Here is a 25,082-nt window from a genome sequence, read left to right on the forward strand (position 1 = left end):
TCAGAGATAACAACAGTTACACTGCAACACCTAACAGATAATAGACAGATAATAGATAGATTTGTGGAATCAATGTGTTTATAAGGAATTATGACAGGTATGACCACTAATTTTAGCTTGGCAACTTAGAAAGCTTAGAAACTCTGTTTTAGATGCTCTATGACGGTCATTTTATTTCCTGTCAATTTGAATAGGGAAGAAGCTCTACCCTTACTGCCCTGGAAGTAACAGAGCATCCAAAGAATTTTTTTCTGACTGAAGTGAGAACAAACTGACCCGAACAAGCAGTTCTAGTTTGATAATGATGTACTATGCTTGTGAAACGTATATGGCAAGGGTCAGCAATTGGGTTCAACCATGGGCCAGATTTTTTCAGCACTGCTTGTTGGGAAGCCGACATTGCACAGGCGTGGTGAAAGCCACAAAATATGCTTTAAGTAGGTTTTGTTTGTTTATTTATTTTGATTAATTCAAGAATAACATTAATTTATAAAACATCAGCTTATGTTAAGACTCATTTGGCAAAAAAGGACTAAACATTAGCATATCTTCTGTGTTAAAATATGATTGATTTCTTTCCCACACACTATAAACAGTGGGCTGCTTCATTTATGGTTGAAGCATAGTGTTGTTATTGACACATATCTGTTCTCATCTGATAGGTACAAAACATAATTTGGCCTGTGTTATACATAATGGAAGTTCAGTAACAAGGTCATACTTACTTGTAAACAAGGCTAATTTACATTAGCCTTGTTTACATTGTTATATACTGTAGATTAATGAGAAGTCATGTAAATAATTTGATGTAATCAATAGAAAGGAAAACTTCAGTTTTGGTTAGGCTCGCCAAATTTGGCTCACGAGCCACCATTTGCTGACCACTGGTACATAGACTAAGGAACACTTTTCTCTCCCTCCACTCTTTTTTTTTATCATAATAACACAGTGAACAATGATTTTAGTCAGCTCTGATGAAGGCTGTAGTCAGGTCTGCTGATCATGATGTGTGTGATACTTGTCATGAAATAAACAAGCACAAATTTAAAGTTACAAAAATCTGCACTCACTGTTTGGTACTAAATAATGAAATTAGGGATGCACGATATTGGATTTTTTGCTGATATCCAATATGCCGATATTTTCAACTTATTGTGGCCGATTGCCAATGCCAATACCGATATATGCACATATTTTTTTCCAGATGGCTGTGGAGACTATTATGCATGCAAGCATAGATTGTACTAAGTATGATAAAGAAAGACAATATATAAAGGAAGAATTTAGGAAGCCTTAAAACTTTAATCAACCTGCCAAGTGGGTGGAGCACTAGAGTTTTCATTGAGTTCATTAGACAGACAGGATTAATGTGTAGGATTTAATCTCTGGTCCACACTCTGGAGCAGAAGGTAGCAGTAATGCACCTAATATGCTGGTTGCCAACCGCCGTTATAAACCAAAAAGATTTTTTTCCTAAACAGAGTGGTACATTATGTCAGCCGAGGTGTTTCCTATCTGTGCAGCTGAACTTAGCAGCTCTTTGACGGACTGTTTCTGTTTCTCCCTAACGGTCCCGGTGCTTCCTCCGCAGGCTCCACTTCACTCAAGCTGCCCATCAGACCCACTGCTTCTTCCCTCTTTAACCTGAATAACAAACTGGGGCTCAGTGCTCTGGTTGGATCCACATGGAGAGCCGGGGCTAATGTTAGCTGAGAGGCTAGCGGAGCCTTAGCCGCAGCATGGCCGGAGGGAAGCACAGCCAGCTAGCCTGTGGAGGAAGCACCGGGACCGTCAGGGTGAAACAGTCCGTGGCAGGGAGCACAGTCAGGTGGCGGAGGAGAAGGCAATAAATCGGCCTTTCATAATCAGCAAAAATGGCCGATGCCGATATTTCATTTTGGAGCTTTTATCGGCCGATACCGATGACATGTCGATAATATCGTGCATCACTAAATGAAATCCTATTCAGTTTTTTTTTTTTTTAAAACTCCAATGGTATTACTAAATGACTGTTTTGTATTATCATACTTAACCTTCATATTGTTTTTGGCATATTTGATAAGTATCCTTTTAAACTGTGTTGCACTGTAGGATCAACAAGGCCATTTCAGGGTAAACACATGGTAATAGCTTGCTATCACTGTGTTCTGCAGGTTGTCAACAGGAATGATAGAACCGTATTCCCTTTATGGTGTATGTTCAACATGTCTTCTTGTGAGACTTGTATTCACTATAAAAAACTAGATCCACTCAGCGCTATCCTTGGGGACTGTGTGTGTTGTTCCCTCACCATACTTTAGCTGACAAAGAGGGATGCCTTGAAGATTTTTTTGCCTGTCCAAAACAAAGAGAAGGAAGACAGAGAGCACAAAATCCATTTTCCCCATTTTCTCTGGGCAATTACACGAATAAAGCTTGGAGAATTGTTTTATTTTCTTTGAAATGCAGGCAGAAATGGTTTTAAAACAGAGCAAAGAGATTGTAAGAAATGGCTTATTGTTGCTATTTCTTCTGTGTTTGATTTGCAAGCCTTGTGTCTGACTGCTGAACAGTCAGAAAAGCAAACATAGCATACTGTATGTGTCTATGTGTACACAGATGTAAGGGAAAGAAAATTCTGCCTATAATGTTTGGTAGAATATATGATTATGTATTTGTCAAGAGTCTTTCTCCAACTACACACATGTGTAGGTCTGGTGCTTTGCTGTAGTGTTGATGACACTACAGTGTTTGAGCTGTGTATGATATTTTGGCAGGGGAATTGTCACAGCAGAACTACAGAGCAAGGTTTGAATGTCCAATTAGACAAGGGAATTGAGGATAGAGACATCTTCCCCCTCCCATGAATGTCCTCTGAGGCAAGATTTACAACTATTTTTTTCCCACTAGCACCAAACTGCCTTAGCCACCAGCCCCTGCAGGCAAGAGTTCTTCAAATAAAGCAAAGGACCCCTGAAAATAAAGAAGTCTCTAATACAATGGTTCACAGATTAATAACAGATGGAAAGTTACTCCCCAGCCATGTATATTGTGATGATGGGACACTGAAAAGGCAAAACGGCTGCCTTCTGTTTCATTTGTGGAGACAAATCATTCAATGGGGTGTCTGTAATTTCGAATATGCAAATGGTGTCGCTCCATGGTACTGTGGTGGGCAGCTGAGGGATCTTGTCGGTGCACGCTTGGTTGGTGGTGTTTTATAAGGAAGTACAATTGTCTATTAATCACTCAAGCTGAGTGAGGGAATGCTAACACCAGTTGTAGTGCTTAGAGAACACTGCTTGTCTCAATAAGGGGAAGACATATTATGTTTACATTTTGTAAAGTAAAATGACAACTGGGGGGTATATCTCTTCTGCTTGAGGGTTGTGAAGCATTTCTGCTTGACTAGAAAAGAGACAGAGCAACATGACTGCAAATGGTGGGAGAAATTGAAGATGGGAATGATGTGGGATAATGGTCCTGAGTGAGACGGAAACCAAAAAAAACATAGTCCAACAGCTGCCAGATAGCAGCACACTCCCTTAAAAACCTCATTGACTGTCTCTTGATGACTCTCCTGTCTAATCTCAAAGTTGATTGACAGCAGTCTTTGCCACAGCCCAGACAGACACAATCAATCAAAAACAAAACCCTCGTAATTACAGACATCAATTACTTCACTTTACTGTAGGAGATCACCAGAATAGATATGCTGCAAAGACTGCATGGATGCACAGGAGACCCATTTTATCTATCAATCACTCACAATGCATAATGAATACATATTAAGCTGCTGCTTGCTATACTTAATAGCCACAAAAGCAGGCATTAATTATATCTAGAAATTTCTGATTACTCTATTGACATCACAGTCTTGTGAAATGAGCACAAACTACTGTATAATGACACATAAATAATGTAACAATTACATTCCTCCTTCAAAGCATGTGACAATAACATAATTGGCCATGTGCATGATGCACTTTATTTGAATTTCACCATGAAATTTTGTGAGACCAGGCTGCTAATTACATGTCTCACTGCTAAAACCCACTGTAGATAATTTTATACTCTTCATTCCCTGTGTCTCCAGCTTATGACAGTTTGTTCTACATCCAGTACTCTTGTCTGTATCCCGGTGTAAGGACACTGGCGGAGTACCATTCCTCTATACCCAATGCCTTTTATGGTTACTTTTTTTAATTGCACCATGCATACCTCAACGGACAAAACTGAAAAAGGTTAAGTCCGTCACTAAATCATGTCTTCCCAAAGAAGCCTGGGGCACTTTTTGATCTTTTGACTCCTCATAGCCTTCAGTGGCCCTGGGGGCTCACCCTGACTTCTGATGTGTCTTACACAACAACCCCAAGTAACTTCAAGAGCACTCCAAATACTGGGACATGACGCAGGCAAAAATAAAGGTGAATCACCTCCAGCTAAGCTTAATGTTAGTACTGACAAGCACTTGAAAGAGTTTAGTTTTGGTAAAACTATCCTATGTCCTCTGTTGTCCACTGTCAACATCATAGTGTCTTTCTTCCATGTAAGTATCTCCTTTTGTCTTTCTTTCTGAATCTACTTTTAATTCCATTCTGTCACTCTTTTGTTCCACAGACAGCCTCTCTTAAGCATCCAAATAACACATCAGAGAACCTGACTTCTGAGGTCTAAAGCCTACATTTACCTAAGCTTCCAGTCTCAGTCTCCAAGCAGACCAGAGATACCAATTCACACTGAAGTGCCTTGTAACCATGGCTATTATTTCAAGATGATTCCTGAGGACAGGGTATTTTAAAGTCAAAGAAGTAAAGGTGTCTCCATCAAATAATAGTCATCATACTGTGGGTGTAAGTCAAGTGTGCCAAATGTGACAGACAGGCTGCTTGGTTGAAACAAGCAAGTGACAGCAAAAAGGAGCAAAGCGCAGAAGGATGAAGGCATAAGCCTTTATTGTTTTTGGTATGACTCTTTTTTCACCTTGGTTTGCAATGTTGGATTTAGGTAATATTGGGATACCGATTGGTGAAGGATATTGCTCTGTTATTGCCCTGTTCCTGTAAAGCCAACATCTGCTGAAAGAGGGGGGATCATCTCTCAAGGTGAAGAGGACAGGCCAGCACAGATGCTGCCAGGCTTTTGTTAAGTTTTATTTCACCCCCTGTCCACTCTTGTTTGGCAAGCACATTTACACTTGGCAGCATCATTTAGTTTTCTCTGTTTATCCTGGGCCTTTGCACTGAAACGTACAAAATTTTAAGTAAAAGAAAAGACAATAGTAAATAGTGCATATGTCCAAGCAAACACATGCAAATTCCTATAAACCTTTTCTTTTTTTGGTAAGGTATGCACAGAGAAAAATATACCTCACAAAGATTAGATTGAGAAGAAGAGATTAGAAGAGATTAAAATTGTGCTCTGTGTATTTACAGCAAAGAAAATTATAATCTAGTGTTCTAACAATTATATTTTTGTTAATTATTTAAGAGCAAAAGGTTTCAAGACTTCTTTTAGAAACACTCTACTACAAAAAGTAAGAATTCCTCAGTGACTAAGAAAAGTAAGTGGATGTACAGTGGAGCTATTCTAAAAGCCACTGTGATCCTGAAAGTGGGTCTAATTTAGATGGATTTGAGCTGGCATGTGTTCATGGCGACCTTCCAACAACACTTAAGGGCCAGGGATGACACTGGAATAGTTATTTCCCGTTAGTGGTAATGTTTTCTGGAAGAATCTATCACTGAATGCTGGACTGTCTGCTGTTACCTTTGAGGTCCAGGTTGCGGGCTCCATTGGAGTGCTGAGTAACGGTGCGTGAGTCGATCTTGAGCGTATGTACGTTGTTTGCATCCCGGGACACCACTACGTTGTGCCACTGGTTGTCATTCAGTGGCTTGTCTGAGTTGCCCTTCATCAGCGATGGCCCGTTTCCAAGGTCAAAGACATAGTGGACATATCTGACAAGAAAGATGTGATATTAAGGAAAACATGTGTAAGAGTGTGTGTTTGTGTGATCATTATTACAGATGTAATTCAAAACCAATTCTTCAAGTAAAGAAAATCAAAATCACTGCATGCCAGTCAGAACAATTGTTCAGAAAATGGGGACAATCATGTCAGTAGTGATTCGGTTTCACTTTAGAATTCAAACTCATCATGACATGTTTTCTTCCAATGAGAGATACTCATGACAGGTCACAGTCAACAGCACTCAACCTCCAATTGTCATGATGAAATGACTGAAGATTGGATGTCATTCCACTCTCTTACTTGCTGTCTAATGTCTCAATCGTTCACTGTGTAAGAACATATTTTTAAGGTAAATAGTGTAATATTACCAGCACATATGAGCCCACTTTTCTTTTTTGCTTACTGACTGGTTTGACATGTGAATATAGAAATCTGCTTTTGTCTAAAAGCTCCTGTTTGCCCACAGGCAGACAAGGTGGCACAGTTCCTTCTTTCACACAAATATGGCTCTTTTGTGTTTTGTGTTAAGGCTATTGTGGCTGTTTCATTCAAGGTATGCGTTTTTTTCTACCTTGATTCCAATTCCTTTATGTAGCCTCTTGTCTTTGTGTGGCAGAGGAAGCTCAAGCTTTTGTGTTTGTAACAGTGCTGAATATAGAGCACAAGAGGAAGGGAGGTACACAAGCAAAAACCTTTTTTTGATACTCTAATTATGTACAGCTTTTAGGGTGATACAATTCACCGTTCACAAGCAAGCACAAACCACTTCTGGTTTTTGCTGGCTTCTTCAAGCCTTTATAGAAAATCTGCCAAATACTTTGCTGGTCAGAGAAATGCACTCAAAATTAATGCTCAAAATTATGCATTAACAGTTATCAGTTAATGGATTGTAAAATAAATACCTGAGACCTGAGTTTTCCATCCAATAACAAAATGCAGTATTTACAGCTTGACTGGTTTTCATGTTTTCTGTCAATGTGAGATTTGAAGAGGAGTCTGTAATGTATATATTGTGATCAGTAAAGCCAAATACAGAGGGAATTATGGAAAACAGAAGCTCTTTTGTGACAGTGGGCAAGAGTGTTTTTGGGAACAATACATAAAATGCTACACCTAACAGCTCAATTTTCTTGTCAATCAATGTAACTGAAAACACATGGGACTCACCCCTTCACCAGTTCCACAACAATGAAGTCGCTCCCGTCTCCAGAGTTGAAGAGCATCAGGCCGTCAGGCGTAGTGGTTTTAAACTGAAAGAAGAGGTGCATGGAGGCGTAAGCTTGCAATGTTGCTAACGCTAAGTAGCTGCCTTTCGTTCGAAACGTCACCGGATCTGCGATGATGTGACGCATGCCAAAGCGGGCGTTGAGCTCGCAGTAGGAGATGTCCCCATTTTTGCACTGGTCTAGGTAGGGCAACCCGTTGAAGGTCAGGCCCTGGAGATGGCCAATGAAGTTTGAGGGCACGACAGATATGAAGCGGCGTTCAGTCATGATGCCTGTCTCGATATTGTGGAACTCGAGACGTGTGTGGGCACCAGTCATCTGGCCTGGAAAAAACAGTATCAACTTTGAGCATAAATGGTAATACATTAATTGCAATGCTATACAATAGGCAATATAAGGCATCCTGGGAAAATGTTAAGGATTATGTCACATTATAATACTGTGAATGAATTATAGCCATTCTAAGCAAAATGTAATTCAATATGTGTCACGGCACAATAAGTTAAGCTTCAAGAGGTTTACACTTTCTGTTAAAATTGTAGGTCAAACTCAATCATGGAAAAGCCATGGTAATATTAAAATGCATGTATAATACATTTAACTGTAAGGCAATGAATATCAAACTAATGTACTGTGTCTGTAATAGTAAATTAGTGATAAACACATATTATATGGTTCTGACATATTATTATGCTTATTATATCTTAAAATGGATTTTTGTTGCTTGAAAAAACAGTGTGTGTACAGTATATGGTTTTGTTGCATATGTTCACAAAGGTTGAGCCCATTTTTCTAACCTGCTGTGAAGGAAAATATACAAGCATAATATTGCAGAAAATCTTGTGTTACTGCTCTACCCGCCACAATATATACTGTGTTAACTGAGAGATATGGAGTAATGAGCTTGGCCAAATGCCAAATAAAATGCCTTCCCTGTTGAAGCCTGGCCAGTCCTGCAAGGACTCTCTGGGCGCTTCCTCCTTTTTCTTTCCCGTGAACCAGTTTGTGAACCAGGCAGAACTTCACAGGGTCATTCCTTGCTTCTGGCCTCAGTGTGCCCACTCTATTTTCTTCATCTAGCTCACACCTTTTTCTCACCTCTTTCCTCATCCTTTGGCTTGCCATCCTTTCACCTGAGGCCATAATACAGTGAGTGCCCATGATTCTACCTCGTCTCTTGACCTTTCATCCCTCTCTTGCTATTTTCTTAGTAGCTGGCAGAACCTGTACCTCTGTGCTTTGTACACAGCTGCTCACTCACAGTCAGTATATGTTTGAATAAACTCTTCCTCTTTCATTTCTTTTTTGTGCTCTGTCTAAATTACATATATTTCATACTTTCAGCTTTATTTATATCTATAGATAGTATATAGATATTTTAATATGTATACAGAGTTGCTGGGGTTCCAGTTATAGGTTGTTCTTTGTGCTTAGTTAAAATGAGACAACGTGGCTAACACTGTGACCAGAGTTGGGTATTAAGGATTACTCATAAATGAGTAATGGAACTAATTATATTCATTTCAGCAATTTAATGACATTTGTCAATAAAGCATTTTTTACCACTCACCCTAAATATCAGATCAACAATAAATTAACATCATATGCCACCTACATGTCTGATTCATTATCATCATAATTAATCATATTCCTCTTTTAAACGAGTAGTTTTAATGACAAATGGCAAAACAGATACCTTTGCTGTGGGTGGATACATTATATTGGGGATAATGTGGATTTTTGGGTAAAACACCATCCTCACACTCACTATAGTCTCACTGACTGCCTTTCACCTCAAAAGAATCCATCTGTTTCTCAAACACGACTAACCTTCCACTGTGACATTATCCACAGACAGCTGCAGGCTCTTTCCTCTTCGCACCACCTTCACCGCATGCCACTCGTTGTCATTCAGCTTCTGCCCCGCGAACAGTGTCTCAGGTCCTTTGCCTGTAGTAGGGGGGGAATTCAAATCACAAACAGCACAGTGGGAAAGGTGTGTGCGCCTACTTACGCATCCACCCAACCCCCCCCAACACACACACAAAGTTCACACACAGTAGGTGACAGAGCTAGTGGAGAAAACCTGCATGTTTGCGAAACACATTCGCACTATGGATTCTCCCAGTATGCTGGGAATGAAAGGAATCAAATATCTGGCCTGACAGACTGTAAAATCGAACGTCTTCTCAAAACCTCGCAGCATTGCAGCAGGATGTCATCAAAGAAAGTAGGACAAAAAAGTCGTAACCAGCTGAGGAAGTAGATTAGAACAGGCAGCCGCCGACGACTGAAGATGTTGTGTTGCAAACATTATAGGAAGTCGTGTTCTGCTTTCACAGAACATTACATGTCTCAGTTCAGCACATAGAGGACTCTTAATGCGCCCTGTAAGTGGGAGAGTTGATGGGTTAGACCAGACGGTTTAACTGCTCATCTCCCAAACCACCGTCCTCTCTAATTCCCTCTTTCCACTTCTCTACTCCCAATTCCCTTCTGCTCTGCTTGACTCTCTTGCTGTTGTCCTGCCTCGACCACTGAAGGAGACAATTTGATGCAACAGCATATGGTGTTGCAGAAATGCTTATTAGAGTCATATTTACATAAGCGTCTTTTGAAAGTGGGGAACAGGGTATTTATATCTTTCCAATGACAGAGCCTTATTACATCAACTTTAGAACAATTTGCAGGCGTGAGGGAATGACAGCAGGAGAAAGAGTGTGGATTTTGATTAAGTCAGCAGTCATGAATCCCTCTTTCAATGCACCATGACGAGTTGACATGATCCATGGCTAAAGCCAAGGCGATGGCTGATGCTGGCTAATAGCTGTGTCAAAGTTGGTTAAAGGATTCAAAATAAACATACATAAAGAGAGGGGAAGTATGAGATATGACAACCGACTGCAAGAAACCAGTCACTTCTATTAAGCCACCTTCTGTACTATCTGTGCTTTTAGGCAGCTCTGAAGTGGAGCAAGGGCCATTGTGGCTCATAGATAAAGAAACCACAACATCAAAAGCCACTGGCTTTCTTACACTATTAGCACTGGTGCTTTGTTTATTATAGATCTACTATTAGAGATGCCACTCCACTTCCAGGGTCAGTGGCTCCTTTCTGACTGGTTGGCTAGCTGGAGCCTGAGTGTATTATATCAGGTGCTGGAGTGGATGATAATAGCACAGCCTGGTAAAATATGATTGTCCTCTTCCCAGATGTGTGTGAAATTATTTAGTCTAGAGGAAAAAAGGTCCCATCAATTGATGGTACCGCCTGGGAAGAACACACACGGCCCACTGGAGAATTGTTTTCCCATTTACTCCTGTTACTTTTTTATTATATTGTTTTTTTCATGGCCTTTTTGTCTTCAGCCACGTGAAATTGGATAGAGAGACTTTTGATCACACCATGTGTGAAGTAAATATAAAGGAAAAGGCTGCTATATTGCTGCAAAGAGAGCAAGAGTGAACAAAAGTTGCCAGCAGAGAAGTTAAAGCTGATACAAAGATAGATGGGAGGATAGGGGAGGAAATATGAAAACACATGAAGATGAAAAAGGAGTAAAAAAGAACCCTAGAAAAGAACTAAACACTGAGAAACAAAGTGCAACAGAGCAGCAGCAGAGCCGGCTGGCTGATGTAAGATCGTAAAAGTTAGAAGAGTCTAGTGCAGCGCAAATGAATGGGAACGGCTACCCTTTAGAATAGAGTCCATGTAATATTTATTTGACTTGGCTGCTACAGGCCGCAGGAGAGCAAGGGCCACTGCTGCACATATAGCAAGAGCCATTTGGCCATAATACCACTAACAATGGGGCAAAAGATATATATGCTGCTCTGGTCCAGCTAGCCAAGCAAGAAAAAGGTCTGGGCAGAAGATGGTGAAAATGCAGCGAGGGATCCATTAGGTTGTTGGGGCAAAGTGTGACGTACAGTAATAACAACACTTGAGGAAAAGCACAAGTTCGGAATGCAAGTTCACTGTCATACTCTTGTCTCTGCGGGCGGGTTGAGGGGGTGGAAGGTTAAATAACTGCTTGCTGAGATCACAACTGTAACTCTAAAATTCAACACTTTCACTTACATAATTTTCAATATTTCTGCATTGGCTTCATGCTCAGGTCATAATGTCACCCGTGTTACTGAGAACAATGACTGCCTAAAACCCATATATTGATGAAGCACCTAATGCTGGCTGGGTTTGATGTATAGCTGACAGTGAAGTGAAGTGAAGTGAAGTGAAGCAAAGCCTTCACTGGTCAGGTAACACTGCAAGCAAGAAAGCTGAGAGCCAGCGGCCCAGGGTTAAATGAGCCGACAAGCCTTTAATGCAGCCACTGGCAAAGAGAAGGACTCATTGCTGGAAAAACAAAGGGGGACCAGGGCTCATTAATAAAAGAACTGGCGATTATTAAAAAGCAATTAATTCTCATCCTGCCACTTCTGCCCTCTCACTTTTTTCTTGGAGATCAGCAGGGCAAAGGACTGTGATCACGTAAACAGAAGCATCATCCCTCTTCATCTCTCTATCTCTTTTGTTCCCTTCAACTCTCAGTCTGTCACTTCCTTGTACTTTCTAAACCTGTCAAATGGGAGATGAAGAGGTGTCAGAGAGATTTCTTAACACATGTAAAAATAGCCAGGATTGTGGATTATTTTCATTGACTGTGTCAGCACACCATAAATGAGGGGTGTGATGTTTGCGGGCTGTTGCATAATTACCAGCAGTCATCCATCATTGGTAGCTGTGTTCTCTCTGTAAACAACCTTGATTAATGCAATTGGATCAATGGAACACAAGTCATCAGCCAATGGCTGCTGGTTGTTGCCATCAGTCTCTATTCAGGCTGTGTGGTTGCTACTGCAGCATTATGTTATACAACTTGTGTTGTGTAAATACAACTTCATGTCTACACTCCAAACAAAACAACTTGAGACAGTGAAGATGATCGTCACTTTGCAGCGGGCAATGATGAAATAATTTCTGTCATGACAATCAGGAATGAGAAATGTTTCTTTTCTCTGACTGTGCAGAAGTGGCACCAAGATCTAGATGTTTCTCAGACCACTGATGAAAACATGTGCACTCTCAAAAGTCTGAGGTGCTTAAAATAGAAGCATCTTACAAATTGAATATGTCGCCAAGTGAAATGATTTCACTCATTCCTGTTCATGTTTGTCACAGTCACCACAACTCAAAGCCCCAACTTTAACTAAAAATGATAAAACCACTATGAGGCATGTTTCATTTTATATCTTTTGCATTCTACATGAAAGCAGAGCACTGTGTGGTCCAGCTAACATCCCCATCGTCAGTCAGAATGACCCTTGACTGATACTGGCCACACAGCAAACCAAGTGAGATTTCCCCACATGATTGTTATGCTAACAAGTGCACCAAAGTCTGATGCTGGCCAGAGGGCTCAAAGCTGGCCAGAGAGGAACGATCACTGCTAGCCAATGTAGTGGCCAAAACAACAGTGCCACAGAATGAGAGAGCCACAGGCATTTCCTGGCAAGTCCAAAACTGGTGCACTAGATGACAATAGAACCAGCCATGAGTCATACATGGGGGCAAGCCATCGAAGCTTGCTGTTTGTCAGGGTCACTCAAGCATATGCAGTCAGAGTGTCGAGATTGTAGGGGTCACTAGTAACTGCAGGGTGTGTCAGCAAGTCAAAGGGTCAAAATTTGCTAGGAGGGATTGAATATGATGATGTTACTGAGCTAACAAGACAGTTTATGCCCCAATCAGTGGGTTGCACTAGAGCCTGGACTGAGCAGTAGAGAGAGAGAGAGAGAGAGAGAGAGAGAGAGAGAGAGAGAGAGAGAGAGAGAGAGAGAGAGAGAGAGAGAGAGAGAGAGAGAGAGAGAGAGATATATGTAACACTGAACAGAGACATATTGTAATATAGAACAATGCTGTGCCCTGAATATGCCACTTTGCCTTTTTTCATCTCAATACTGACTCAACTAAACAGGGGAACCTGAACTACTATGTTAGTCGAGTTCCATAAAAGTTGATCCCCTTTTACAACAGCATCAAATTCTCTTTTACGAGGTTTGACAGAACCTGCCATCTTCAAGTATGGGATACAGTAGTGACTGCCACTTTGAGCTTTGTGATTCAAATTCCCTGGAAGAGAACATAATTATGAGCAGCTAGCGCTCAGGACTTTTGAGGTCATGAGTTTCAACGAAGCTACCCACATGCGTGCATCCACACGCACACTTGCAGGCACCCATGATAAAAAGGAAAATATAACAGTGCACTGCAGTCCAATTAAAATGGGCTCAAGAAAGATCCACACTCCTCAGTGCTTCATTCTTGGCTCAGCAGCCCCACTCTGAGGAAAGAGGGAGGATGCTGATACTGTGCGTTGTCGAAAATAGGGCACAAGAGAAAGAATGACTGAGGGGGGGACAGAGGAGAGAAGATGCAGAGATGAGGGTGGATACCAGATGATTGGAATGGATTTTTCATGCAGAGCAGCAGAGGAGGATAAAAACACAATCAGAGAGACCAAATGCTGACCAGGGGGAATTGTAATGCCTGGCTTTTTTGTGGATTCATATGGAAACAAAGGGGAAAGAATAACATATCTCCATAAAATTCCTGCTTAGCAAGACAGACAGATGCTGTAATTAAAGTGGGAATATGTGTATGTGCATGGATTTAGGATTTATTTATGTTCATGATTAGCATTTCACTACCAGGTGATGGACCTCAGGCAACCCCCTGTTGTGTACCCATCTGGGAAAGCACATTGTGAGGTGAACACACGTAACCGTATACACTCACACAGATGTATGCATATGCAGGTGCATATAGCTTTGAATATATTAAAAAGAATGTACACTTTAGCCCAAATGAATATGTTTTTGTTTGCTAGAGCATACATATCTGCTCTGTAAGTCACATGTTCCGTGTTCTCCTTTGAGAAACAAATCAAAAACCAAAAGGGAGAAATTTATATTTAATCATTTTTGGTTTCATGATTGTGCCCCCATCTTATATCTAATAATTTGTTAGAGTACTGTTCCTTGCCGAAGTAAATGGAGACCTTATTTCAATATGATCAATCAAATCTTTGCTTAAAGCAGTAATGTCAGCCATCTATCATAGGAGGTGAAGCACACTGAGCCTGAGAGCATCCTGCTACACAAGATCCAATGACTCTGAACAACAACCAACCAAGCAGGTAGCTCTGGGTCTGAAAAGTGGAGCCAATGTGGAAGTACCTTAAATCTGCATTCTCTCTAATGGCCAGCAGGGGCGACTCCACTAGCTCCAAAAAGTAGTCTGATTGTATGGAAGTCTATGATAAAATGACCCATCTTCTCACTTGTATTACTTCAGTAAACACTTACCTAATGAGTTTATGGTCTCAGTCGCTAGTTTCAAGTCTTCTTCAATACAGCTTGATGTTCATTTTGTAAATTATGGTCCCATTTGGAGTAAAATAGATGACAAAGCAGGCCAAAGCTGTAGCCATAGCAATAGCTGTAGCCGTTGCTATTTCAGTGTGTTTTCAGTTCATTGTAACATTTTGGTCTCCTAAAAAAAAGTCTTGTTCGGTGTTTGGTGGTACTAAAAGACCTCTAGGGAGTTGGATGTTTTTCCAGCAAGTACATTTTGTTTGAAACCATAGACTGTAAATGCACTGTGCTAACCAAACTAGCAGCTAGTGTTACCCTCTCATCCAAATATATTCACTTCTGGTTACAAAAATCCAAGATGGTGACAGTCAAAATGCAAACTCGAGGCTTCAAAACGGGAGTTCACAAACCAATGGGTGACGCCATGGTGGCTACATCCATTATTTTTTTTATAGTCTATGCAACATTAGCTTTCCTGCTAAAGTCCCCTCCCTATCTAACTTACAGACATGAACACACATCTTGTCCTGCACCACAGCTTGTTGAACGAGCTACCAAACTTTCACCATGGGAAAGTGCGCTGGTTAAGTCATCTTCAAATGTCACTTCGTGGCTGAGCCTGTCAGTTGCTGCTGATCAAACACAGTCTTTCACATGCATTTCCCTAAAGACATTTTCTTCTTCCTTTTGATAATAATAATAATAAAAATTTTAAAATGTATAAAGTAAAATAAAAAGGCATGCAAATCATACGTGTTTAGTGGATGCCATTGATCATTAATAATAAAAGGTATGTAGGATAATGAACCCAGGAATGAGAGGCAAAGTTTGATTCTTTCAAAAACATTATGATTCCTTTTGGCCTAACAGTCTGTCTGTGTAGGTGCAGGAGCACACACACACACACACGTACCTAATGACCTCTGACCTAAAGGAATAAGGATGTCATGGAAAAATTGGACAGAACTAACAATCCAGCCTTCTCACCACCAGCCACAGAAGGCAAATGTACAGTTTTGGAAATTAACGACTTTGTGCCCAAACCTGGATGGGCCACCCTCCCTTCTTCAGCTAGCTCCTATCTCTCAAGTCATAAATTTCGGGAGAAGCTGCATTCCTTTGAGTCACTCCCCTCCTCTCTTTTCTTTTATATACAATACGTGTCTGAAATGGTGAGAAATACTACTAAAATGTGTAAAAATATGTATCTAGACTTATCTAACCAGCTATAAGAAGTCTTATAGCTTGTCTCTCTCTTCTTAGCTCATGCCCTTTTGGCTGTTGCTCATCTTCTGCTTTTTGCCTTGCTGACCGCTGCAGCTTCTTCTGGGTTCCTCTCAGCCCTGTAGCTGGGATGACCTGGCATTTCGGTGTTGTTTTTTTCTATGACTGAGAGCTCCAGAAAGAGACTAAACTAAGAAGCAAAAGGCGGCAAAGATGCCTAAGCCACAAGCCAAGCAATGCCATTTGGCATTTGAATAACCTGTTATTTTTGTATTCTCCTATTTTTATTGTGTAGTTAAACATTTTGAAGACTTTTCCAAGGACTCTTCTGACTAGTTTAGAGTCCCATGCATTCAACTCTGCAGCCTGCCACTAAATGCACTGAGACACCTCTCTGCTCTGTGTGTGTCCACTACGTGGCCTCAGCTAGTCTGAGACTGGCTTCATCCTCATGAGAAGCAGTGAACCAAAGCTGTTTCACTGAACCTACTGCAGCAGTTCTCATCTGGCTGTTACTCTAGCGACCCCGAATCTGCTTCACCTTGCTTGGCGCTTTGCAGGAAGCTCCTCATAATCAGCCCTTCATCACCAAGGAAACAGTAGGAAACCATCTACCATGCTTCTGTGTCAGAGTTGATGCAACAGCTATTCAAAATTTGAATTTTTATTGGCTGTAGTTAGAGTCTTGGCCCCTCATTAGTTTTTGACTCATTTTTTATAACATTCATTCATTAATTCTTTCATCCTGTCGGCAATAACTTAATTTAATTTATCCATTCATTCATGCATCCATTCTTTATTCAAGTTAGTTGTATATATGTGTATATATATGTATATATACTTGGTGTTTCCCATTCATCCCTACCCCTTGGTAGTTAAATAAATATCTTGATTTATAACCAAGTCATTGTATCTGTGTATTCCTTTATATCAGAGCTTAGCTTAGAAAATTTGAGATTGATTGGATTGTGCCATCAACCGATGGCTAGGATGCATAAAACATTTTTATATGAAAAACAGAACTTTCAGTCTTGTTAGAATTACACTAACATAAAACATATCTAAATGTTGCAAAAGTAAAAGTAATAAAATGTTGTAAAAAATAAAATAATTAAAGATAAACCACTGTTTTCACTTGTTGGATTAGCATATGTGTAGTATTGTACTTTTTACAAACGCAACTGATTTAAAAAAAAAACATCCATGTGTTTTTTTATGATGTGATTCTGCCCTGTGCCAGCCAAGCATGTATCATCAAACAAAGAGGGAAAAAATTAATTCAATACAGTCATCACATCATCTTACACAGAAGCACAAACAACTTGCAAGGAAGAAACACACTGCATTACAAAACATTTTGGAGCTAAAAATTCCCAAAACAAAGTAAAAAGGCATTAAAATCAGGCAGCCACATGGCATCATCACCTGAAAGCCATGTCCTCCTCTATTATGCCTGAAGAAAAAAATCAAATATGAAATCCGAACAAAATCATCCTAAAGCCAGTGGATACAAAATGTTCCTCCAGTATCCATAACCCAATGACCAATGTTTTTTCTAAGTTACTGAGGACTAAAAAAATCAACTCTAGCAGCTAATGAACAGCGAATATCAAACTAACTTCACTACATGTTGGTGGAAAAAGCAATAGTAGCTGTGATATATTTGTTTTTGCCACTGAGATAGCAATCGATCAATATTTCACCAATCCTATTGTCTTGTATCCCTCTAATAGCCCATAGTATATAATGTATAGAATAATAAAAATAAAAAAATCTGACACATACCATATCTGGTGTTAAAACACAGATTTTTATGTAACAAAGTAACTTCAGTTATGTATAAGAGTGGGGAGGTGGTACAGTAGGTGTTTCTTAGGTGTACTGTAGGTACTGTAGGGTATGAACTGAGACTACATGGCTTTCTTGCTTCCTACATTTGTGGGAGGTGTGTGTTTGTGAGAGAGTGTGTGAGAGCTTGGTCTTCCGCTCAACCTTGCAGAGGAGAGCAGTACATGCTGTGCACAATAGATACATCTCCCACACACAAACATGCTGCCCTGCTTTCCTGCCGCGCAAACAGTCCACTACTCCTAATTGGACCATTGGGGTGTGTGTATGTATGTGTGTATGTGTGTGTGTGTGAATGCGGCAGATAAAGAGAGAGAAAGAAAGAGAGTGGGACTCATTTTCAAAAAGATACTGTTAAAATTTTAATTTAGGTCTTAGGTTACAGCATCAGTGGTGGCAAGGGGTTGGAGGAAGGGTGTAATGGGAGGGCAGAGTGTGTGTGCGTCTGTGTTAGAGAAAGCGAGATGGCAAAAGATAAAGAAAGAGATGCAGTGTCAGCATGGCTGCTTCCCCAGCCAAGAAACTAGTGCGGCAACACCACGGGATAGCTTGATGTCACGTGTGTGTGTGTGTGTGTGTGTGTGTGTGTGTGTGTGTGTGTGTGTGTGTGTGTGTGTGTGTGTGTGTGTGTGTATGTGTGTGGGGGTAGGTGATCTTTAGGACAACATCTAGGCTATATGAATGCGTGTGTTTGTAATACATGTGATGTATTTCACTATTATTAGGTGTACATATTGAGCTTTGAGGACTTATTCTTTTGATTTACATATTTTTAATGTCATTTTGAGTGTGTGAATGTATGTGCTGTGTGAGTGTGTGTTGCAGTTTATGTGCCAACTCCATGCCCCCTCTCCTCTCCTCTGCCATCTGTGCTCCTGGCATGGCTCCTTAGTGTCGGTAATGAAGAGGAACACCCTCCCCCCTCCAACCCCCCCCCTCCGACACACACACACACACACACACACACACACACACACACACTCTTTTCTCTCTTTATGTCTGTCTCTGTAACAATCCTCTCCTCCTTCAACACTTTCTCTATACCCTCAAATGACTGCTGCACTGCAAGCTGCTGCCTACAGACACACATCTTATATACACAGACACATAAATTCACAAACAACTGATCTGTCCCAGGTATCGCTGCTTTTGAAACACCCTCCTGAACTGCATCTCCTCTGAATCCGCTTGACTTGCTATTGATTTCTTTTAAACAGAGCCTCACAGCGTGTTGCCTCTTAAGTTCAAACGGCTGAATGCTCTCCTCCCACCCAAATGGACAAATCCTATAAATACTGCACATCTCATTGCTGCACTGAAAGGGACCCCTGACGTGTTGTGAACCACACATTGATAGCCTACTTCAACCCGAAATTACACACATTTTCACACATATGCCCCACGGTTTAGTGTGTTTTGGGGACTCAATTGAGTTAAATGTCTTCTCTGGAATTTTACCTGGACTACTACACTCCAAAACTGCAACCATTTCATCTAGCATTAATCACAACTGCTATTTACCTGACTCTTAACTCTTAAATGACAATTTCATTGGATTTGGAACCTTGTTGTATGCCTCAACTTAAGCTCAATTAGATAAGACATACTACATTGTACAGAATGCAAACACAGTTGCATTGAATGTCAAATGTATCTCTTGTTTGAAAAGCCCAATTAATATGTATTTGAAATGTTTTTAACCAATTTGGTCCTCAACAAAAACACTAATGCTTGCAACACCACTCCTATAACCCACACACATCACCAACCCACATACAATCACAACCATGATGTAATGCCAAATAAGGTGAGTACACTATGACCTCCAGTTGGTGATCATCATGAGGAACACATCACCACATCAATCAATGTCTTTCATCATACTGTAAAACTGCATCATCGAACAGATTTATATTCTAATATAGCATCAACAAATCCTTGGTAAGATTCTTTAAGCCCTTTTAAATGATTTATTTGTCATTGACCCATAAACAAAACACAATTACACTTTCTGAAAGAAAGAAATAATAATTACGCTTGGCTTCCATTCAAACACTCTTCCACCAGCTGTCACTTGTAGGGGAACTATTCCACAGTCAGTAAGGTGGACAGCTTATCCACTTCTCATAAGTGAATTTACTCTCCTAGTCTATACTGAAAGCAAACACACGCACTCCATCACACCCTTGTTCATGCTCTGGTCCTTTTGAGGGCAGTAGTTCAGGAGATTTTTGGATGCCATGCTTTACCAAACCCCTGGTCCAATGCCCTTTTCCTCATGCCTGCCTCCAATGAGTTCCCCCTTGTGCCAGCTCGACCCGAAGCAGATGGGTTGGTTCAGCATGGCATCACACCAGCCGACACAGTGGCATGTCAAACAGGCGGTCACAGGCCTGGGCATGCCAAGCACTGTCCCACTGTAATGCCATATGGGAATAGTGTGCACTGAGATCACACTGGATAGGCAGACATAGTGGGATGCATGGACTGATTTCCCAGCAAATCTGAATAAATAGATACATGCCAGAGTGTATGTGTGCAAGTCTGAAAGTACAACAAATGCATGCCAATTACTATTTACTAGGCTGTAGTCAAGGCTTCAAACTTGCACATCTCAGAAGTGCACACATGCACAAGTACACACAAACACACAATCCCCTCTGCCAAACTGATGACAGTCCTACTGTAGCTGCAAACACACACCATGCACTCATACACTTCCCATCAGACACACTCACAATCACACAATCCACTCAACCCATCAGATAGCAATAAAGAGGACACACACAATCCTATACTACACTCAGCAGCCCTGGCACTAGCTCTCATTCACACAGTGACACACACACACACACACACACACACACACACACACACACACACACGCCCTCCCCTCTGTCCTCTGCAGACGGTGATGATGGCCTGTGTTTGGGAAGTTAATGGCTGTTTGCTCCTCACAACCTTCACACTTGATTACTTCAGTCGACTGGTGTCTGGACAGCGAGGCCACAACTCCGCGACACCAAAGCCCTCCCTGCCACCACTCTCATATGCTAACCACGTTCATCAGAAATGTTAAGGTGATATTGAGGAAGCTGTGTGCGAAACAGTACAGTGTCAAATCTGAAAAGCGAGCAAGACATAGAGAAGTAGGAGCAACCCTCTGTGTTCTTATGTTAGGTTACATTTCCAAAACAAACTGGAGGCTGGGGTATGATTTATCACTAGGTGTGTAATGGTGCACAAAATTCACGGTTCGGTATTTATCTCGGTTTTGGGGTCGGTTTGGTCTTTTATTTTGAAAAATTGAAACAACAATGGCTCATTGGTCATAACTATTACTGAAATAATCTAATGAAGTCATATGTAATAATATAAGGAAAATTTAAAAGTCATGTTAAAAGTCCTTGTAACTGAGAATTGCAACTGCCTTATTTAAACTGGATTCTGTCTCTTCCTTTTGTGTTTGTTGTATGTATTCTCTATCTGTTGTTTTTTACTTCTACTCAAACTGTAACTGGTGTGCTGTTTCGGCCAGGTCTCCCTTGAAAAAAAGATTTCAATCTCAAAGGACGTCCTGGTTAAATAAGCAAGACCAAACCACTACTTTTAATTTCATACTTTCTAACTACATTTTTCTCTCTCAAAACTGGTTCTTATGATGTGCTGTCTGACCACATAAAAAAATCTAATGTTTTCATCATTGTTCTGAATGGCTTCACTCAAAGGCGGAGTGCAAAGCCGACCGTCACAGAGAGGGTAGGGGGACGAGGAGACACGGTATCATTTCACTAGGGAGATAACAGAGCATATTTTAATCATAGTGTTGTACTCAGCCAGTGTTACAAGTCTTTCGTTTGTCAATCTGAGAGCAGTGATACTACAGGGTAACCAAGGTAACCAGGCTATTTTGGCTAGCATATACCCATGAGCATGCTATGCTAAGTGGTGTGCTGTCAAAATGTACCACGTGGACTTCATGCTCTAGAATTATTGTTCTGCAAATTGGAATAAGTGGATTATTAAACTATCTGACAGTAATTGTTTGGGTGACAGAGCGTATTCTTCGTATGACTGCATGCGCCAAACCATCACGTCTGTGCCATGATGGTTTGGAATGAATACACGTACTGTAACATCTCTATTTAACACTGCCTTTAACAAGGACAAATCGAAAGTTAATTTTGACGGGTAGGACAGCAGAAAATGTTTCAAATACTAATTAGAAGTATGCAGGTCACATGTTTATTCATTCAGTTTTAAGTAATTCACTGTGGGCTTGCTGCTGCATGTGATCATTGTCTGATTTCCATTTGAAAGTGAGGTAATGTTAGGCTCATGGCTCATTTTGGAAAATTCTATAAACTGCAGAGCAAGAAATGACACACTGTAGTGTTACAGTTTATAGTACAGGTGGTACAACTTCAAACACTGTGAAATGTTCGTACACCACGGGGACTAGTTTGATAGCAGTAAAGTGGCACAAGTCAGTCAATAACGTCCCAGTGCTTTGCTTTTGCTCTGGTGAGAGTGGAATCTCTGTATGCTACTGCCATGTTGTATTTCTAGTGCATTATCACCTGTGACAGCTGACTGGTGAACACACTGACTGGCACAGCCTGAGTTGTCAAAATGAACTACAACAAAAGCTAGGAGGATTCACTAACATATTGTATAATTCATATAGCCCCAGTAATGGTCATTGGAATATTATACTGATACATTCATAATATAACATTACATAACAATCTAAAATACAGGAGAAATAAGGGGTTGGATAAATTCAGAGAGTATAAATAGATAAGGCAGCTGTGGCAGAGGAGGTAGAGCGGGTTGTCAACTAATTAGAAGGTTGGTGGTTCAATCCCTGACTCTGCCTGTTCACATGTTGAAGTGTCCTTGGTCAAGATATTGCTCCCGATGGTAGCGCCAGCACCCTGCGTGGTAGCTTGCCACTATTGGTGAGTGAATGTGTGTGTGAATGGGTGAGTGAACAGCAGAAACATTATAAAGTGCTTTGGATAAAAGCACTATATAAGCAGCAATTTACCGAATAAAAACGATGAGTGAGTAGGGAACACATTTTAAATATCATACAGATGTTCTTAATTCAGGATTAAATATATGTTAAGGACACTGTTAAGTACCTACACTATCATAGATATTGTGTCACTACTTATAGGGATATTAAATACAGTTTGAAATGATAAAGTAGGTGAATATAGTGTTCTGGAAAATGATTTCCTGAAATGTTACAATACAAGCGTTTCCCACTGGTTCAATGTTTGCCTCTAACACACAAACTGAATCAGCGGGCTATAAGATTTATTCAAAAGCCTATTTAGCTTGTTTCTGTAAAAACCTTTTCTTTACCTGTACATCCTGCATGGGAACAGGCGAGATAATAGTGCTGTAAGCCACTAAAGCTGTGGTTATGTACAGTATGCTGTGTAGTATAATCCCTTGCTGCCTTTATAACAGAGAAATATAATAACATACAACACATTTCACATTTAATCATAATCTCTTATGTAAACAAGCTGTGGTGAAATTTCATGTTTATAGATGGTTATATGGGTTGTATGTGGGTTGATAAGCTCCACCTCCTCAGGCTGTTATACCTGCTTTGTGTTAAACTGTGCTGATGACAATGTAAATAATTTGAGCATGGATACTGTATTTTGGGACAATATCAATGCAGGTGTCATTACCTAATAGAAATTAGACATGGTAAATCGATCCATTCATTCATTCATCCATCAGTCCCAGTTAAAGGTTCTATATGTAGAATTGTGAGGCAAATTACATGTATGAATCTTTTTTTATTGCCAATGAGTGAACGGGTAGTAATGTAAAATAAAAAATGAAACCTTCCCCAACTTTCTCAGTTGTCTGTAACAGCCGATAGACTGATTTCTATGTGAAGGACCTGGGACGGATTTTCCACGAATATCCAACGCAAGTGACGTTTTTGCACGCTCCAAAGTGCCTTGCTTCTCTCCCGCTAAGATCAACAAATGACTGGCATAATGACAAAACAACACAATAAAAACAGTGCTATCCAACTAGAAACACCCTGTGGATATTAGCTCTCCAGCTAATGAAACAGCTAGCTGCCTCCATCAACCACTACACATTTCACAACAAAACACACCAGCAATAAAAAGTCACCCACTCCTGAGCACACACACCTAAAACATTATTTCTTCAACAAAGGAGCAGAAAACAAGTTCCAAAGTGATAGCAGAACAGATAGCAGAACTACTGGTATTTAGTAAACACGGTTGGTAAAAAGAAGTTGGCCGTTTGCAGGAGGGGTCAGGTTTGGGTGGTTGATTGACACATATTGGCTCTCATTCGCCAGCAGCCACAGCACAGCAGAAACTTTTGTGTGTGTTTGTGCGTGCGTACGAACGAATATACAGCGGGGGTAACTGAAAGGGAGCGAGAGATGCTTTGCTAAAAAATGGTGCAAAACACCATGTTAGAGATTTTTATGTAATTATGAGAAGAGTAAGTGGGGGAAAAGACATCACCTGCAATAGTGCAAGCAACAGGATGCTGACTGCAGCTTATCTAACAGCCACTGTCACCCTTTGTTTTGTTTTTTTTGTCTTTTATGTCAGACACATGTTGCTCTACAAGGTGTCATCTGATTAAGTAATCATATAACAGAACATGAATGTGAATTTTTGTCTTTCTTGACTTTCTTCACCCACATACAGGATACATACTAACAGCATCATGCTGGCAGAACATTAATATGTATAGCTTTAGTAACCAATTAAGTAATCCTGAATTTATATATGTATGGATATGGTCAATATGTCCAGATGGGAAAGGAATCCAAATAATCAATGCAATGATTGCAATTCATCATTGCAATGATTTAAAGGATTTAAAATGTTTTCACTAAAATTGCATGTTTTTTCCAATGGGAATAATTCCCAAAAGATTCTCTCCACCCCATAGTGACCAAATAAAACAACAACAAAAAAACAAAAACATAACAAAACAGCTCCCCTACCAGTCAGCCCACTATCAAGAAACCTAAGCTGTTTCTTGCATGTTTGGCTAATATTGAATTTACAGAGGTAGGACTATGTAAATGATGCCTTATTCAGAGACCCAGGGGTGCCATTTTATGATTCATGACCAGTAACTGTGTTAACTGCCTTCATTGACTTTCAGATTCAGAAGTGTCTTGTTTAAAAATGAGCCAAGCAATGGCTAAATTGGAAAGTGTGTTATGGGTGAGTCACATAGGCGAAATGTATATACATTATGTGTGTGTTGGGATGGAGTTCTTTATATCCTTGTACTTTTTTTTTGCCTCAGTCACTCTGCTGGCAGCATTGCAGCATCATTTACCAAATGGTTATTATATACACATACCATATGTGGGAATGGGAGTGGAAATGACTTTTCTACTGCTGTGGAATGTGGTTTATGAGA

At 40.4% G+C, this 25,082-nt stretch overlaps 1 protein-coding gene across 7 annotated transcripts in view; it reads right to left on the minus strand.

Annotated features, from left to right (window-relative positions):
• Positions 1-25,082, minus strand: part of nrxn2b (neurexin 2b) — a 715,289-nt gene that overhangs the window by 318,114 nt on the left and 372,093 nt on the right. For 6 of the 7 annotated variants that reach the window (XM_067579159.1, XM_067579157.1, XM_067579160.1 and 3 more), the window contains 3 exons: positions 9,009-9,128; positions 7,120-7,501; positions 5,749-5,939 (listed from right to left, as the gene is read on the minus strand). In XM_067579159.1, the coding sequence (XP_067435260.1) occupies positions 5,749-5,939; positions 7,120-7,501; positions 9,009-9,128 (693 nt within the window). Of the gene's footprint in view, positions 1-5,748; positions 5,940-7,119; positions 7,502-9,008; positions 9,129-25,082 lie in introns of those variants that run through there. The other variant, XM_067579163.1, reaches the window with a different exon arrangement.

This window comes from Thunnus thynnus, chromosome 22 (genome assembly GCF_963924715.1).
Source record: "Thunnus thynnus chromosome 22, fThuThy2.1, whole genome shotgun sequence".
Taxonomy (NCBI): Eukaryota; Metazoa; Chordata; class Actinopteri; order Scombriformes; family Scombridae; genus Thunnus; species Thunnus thynnus.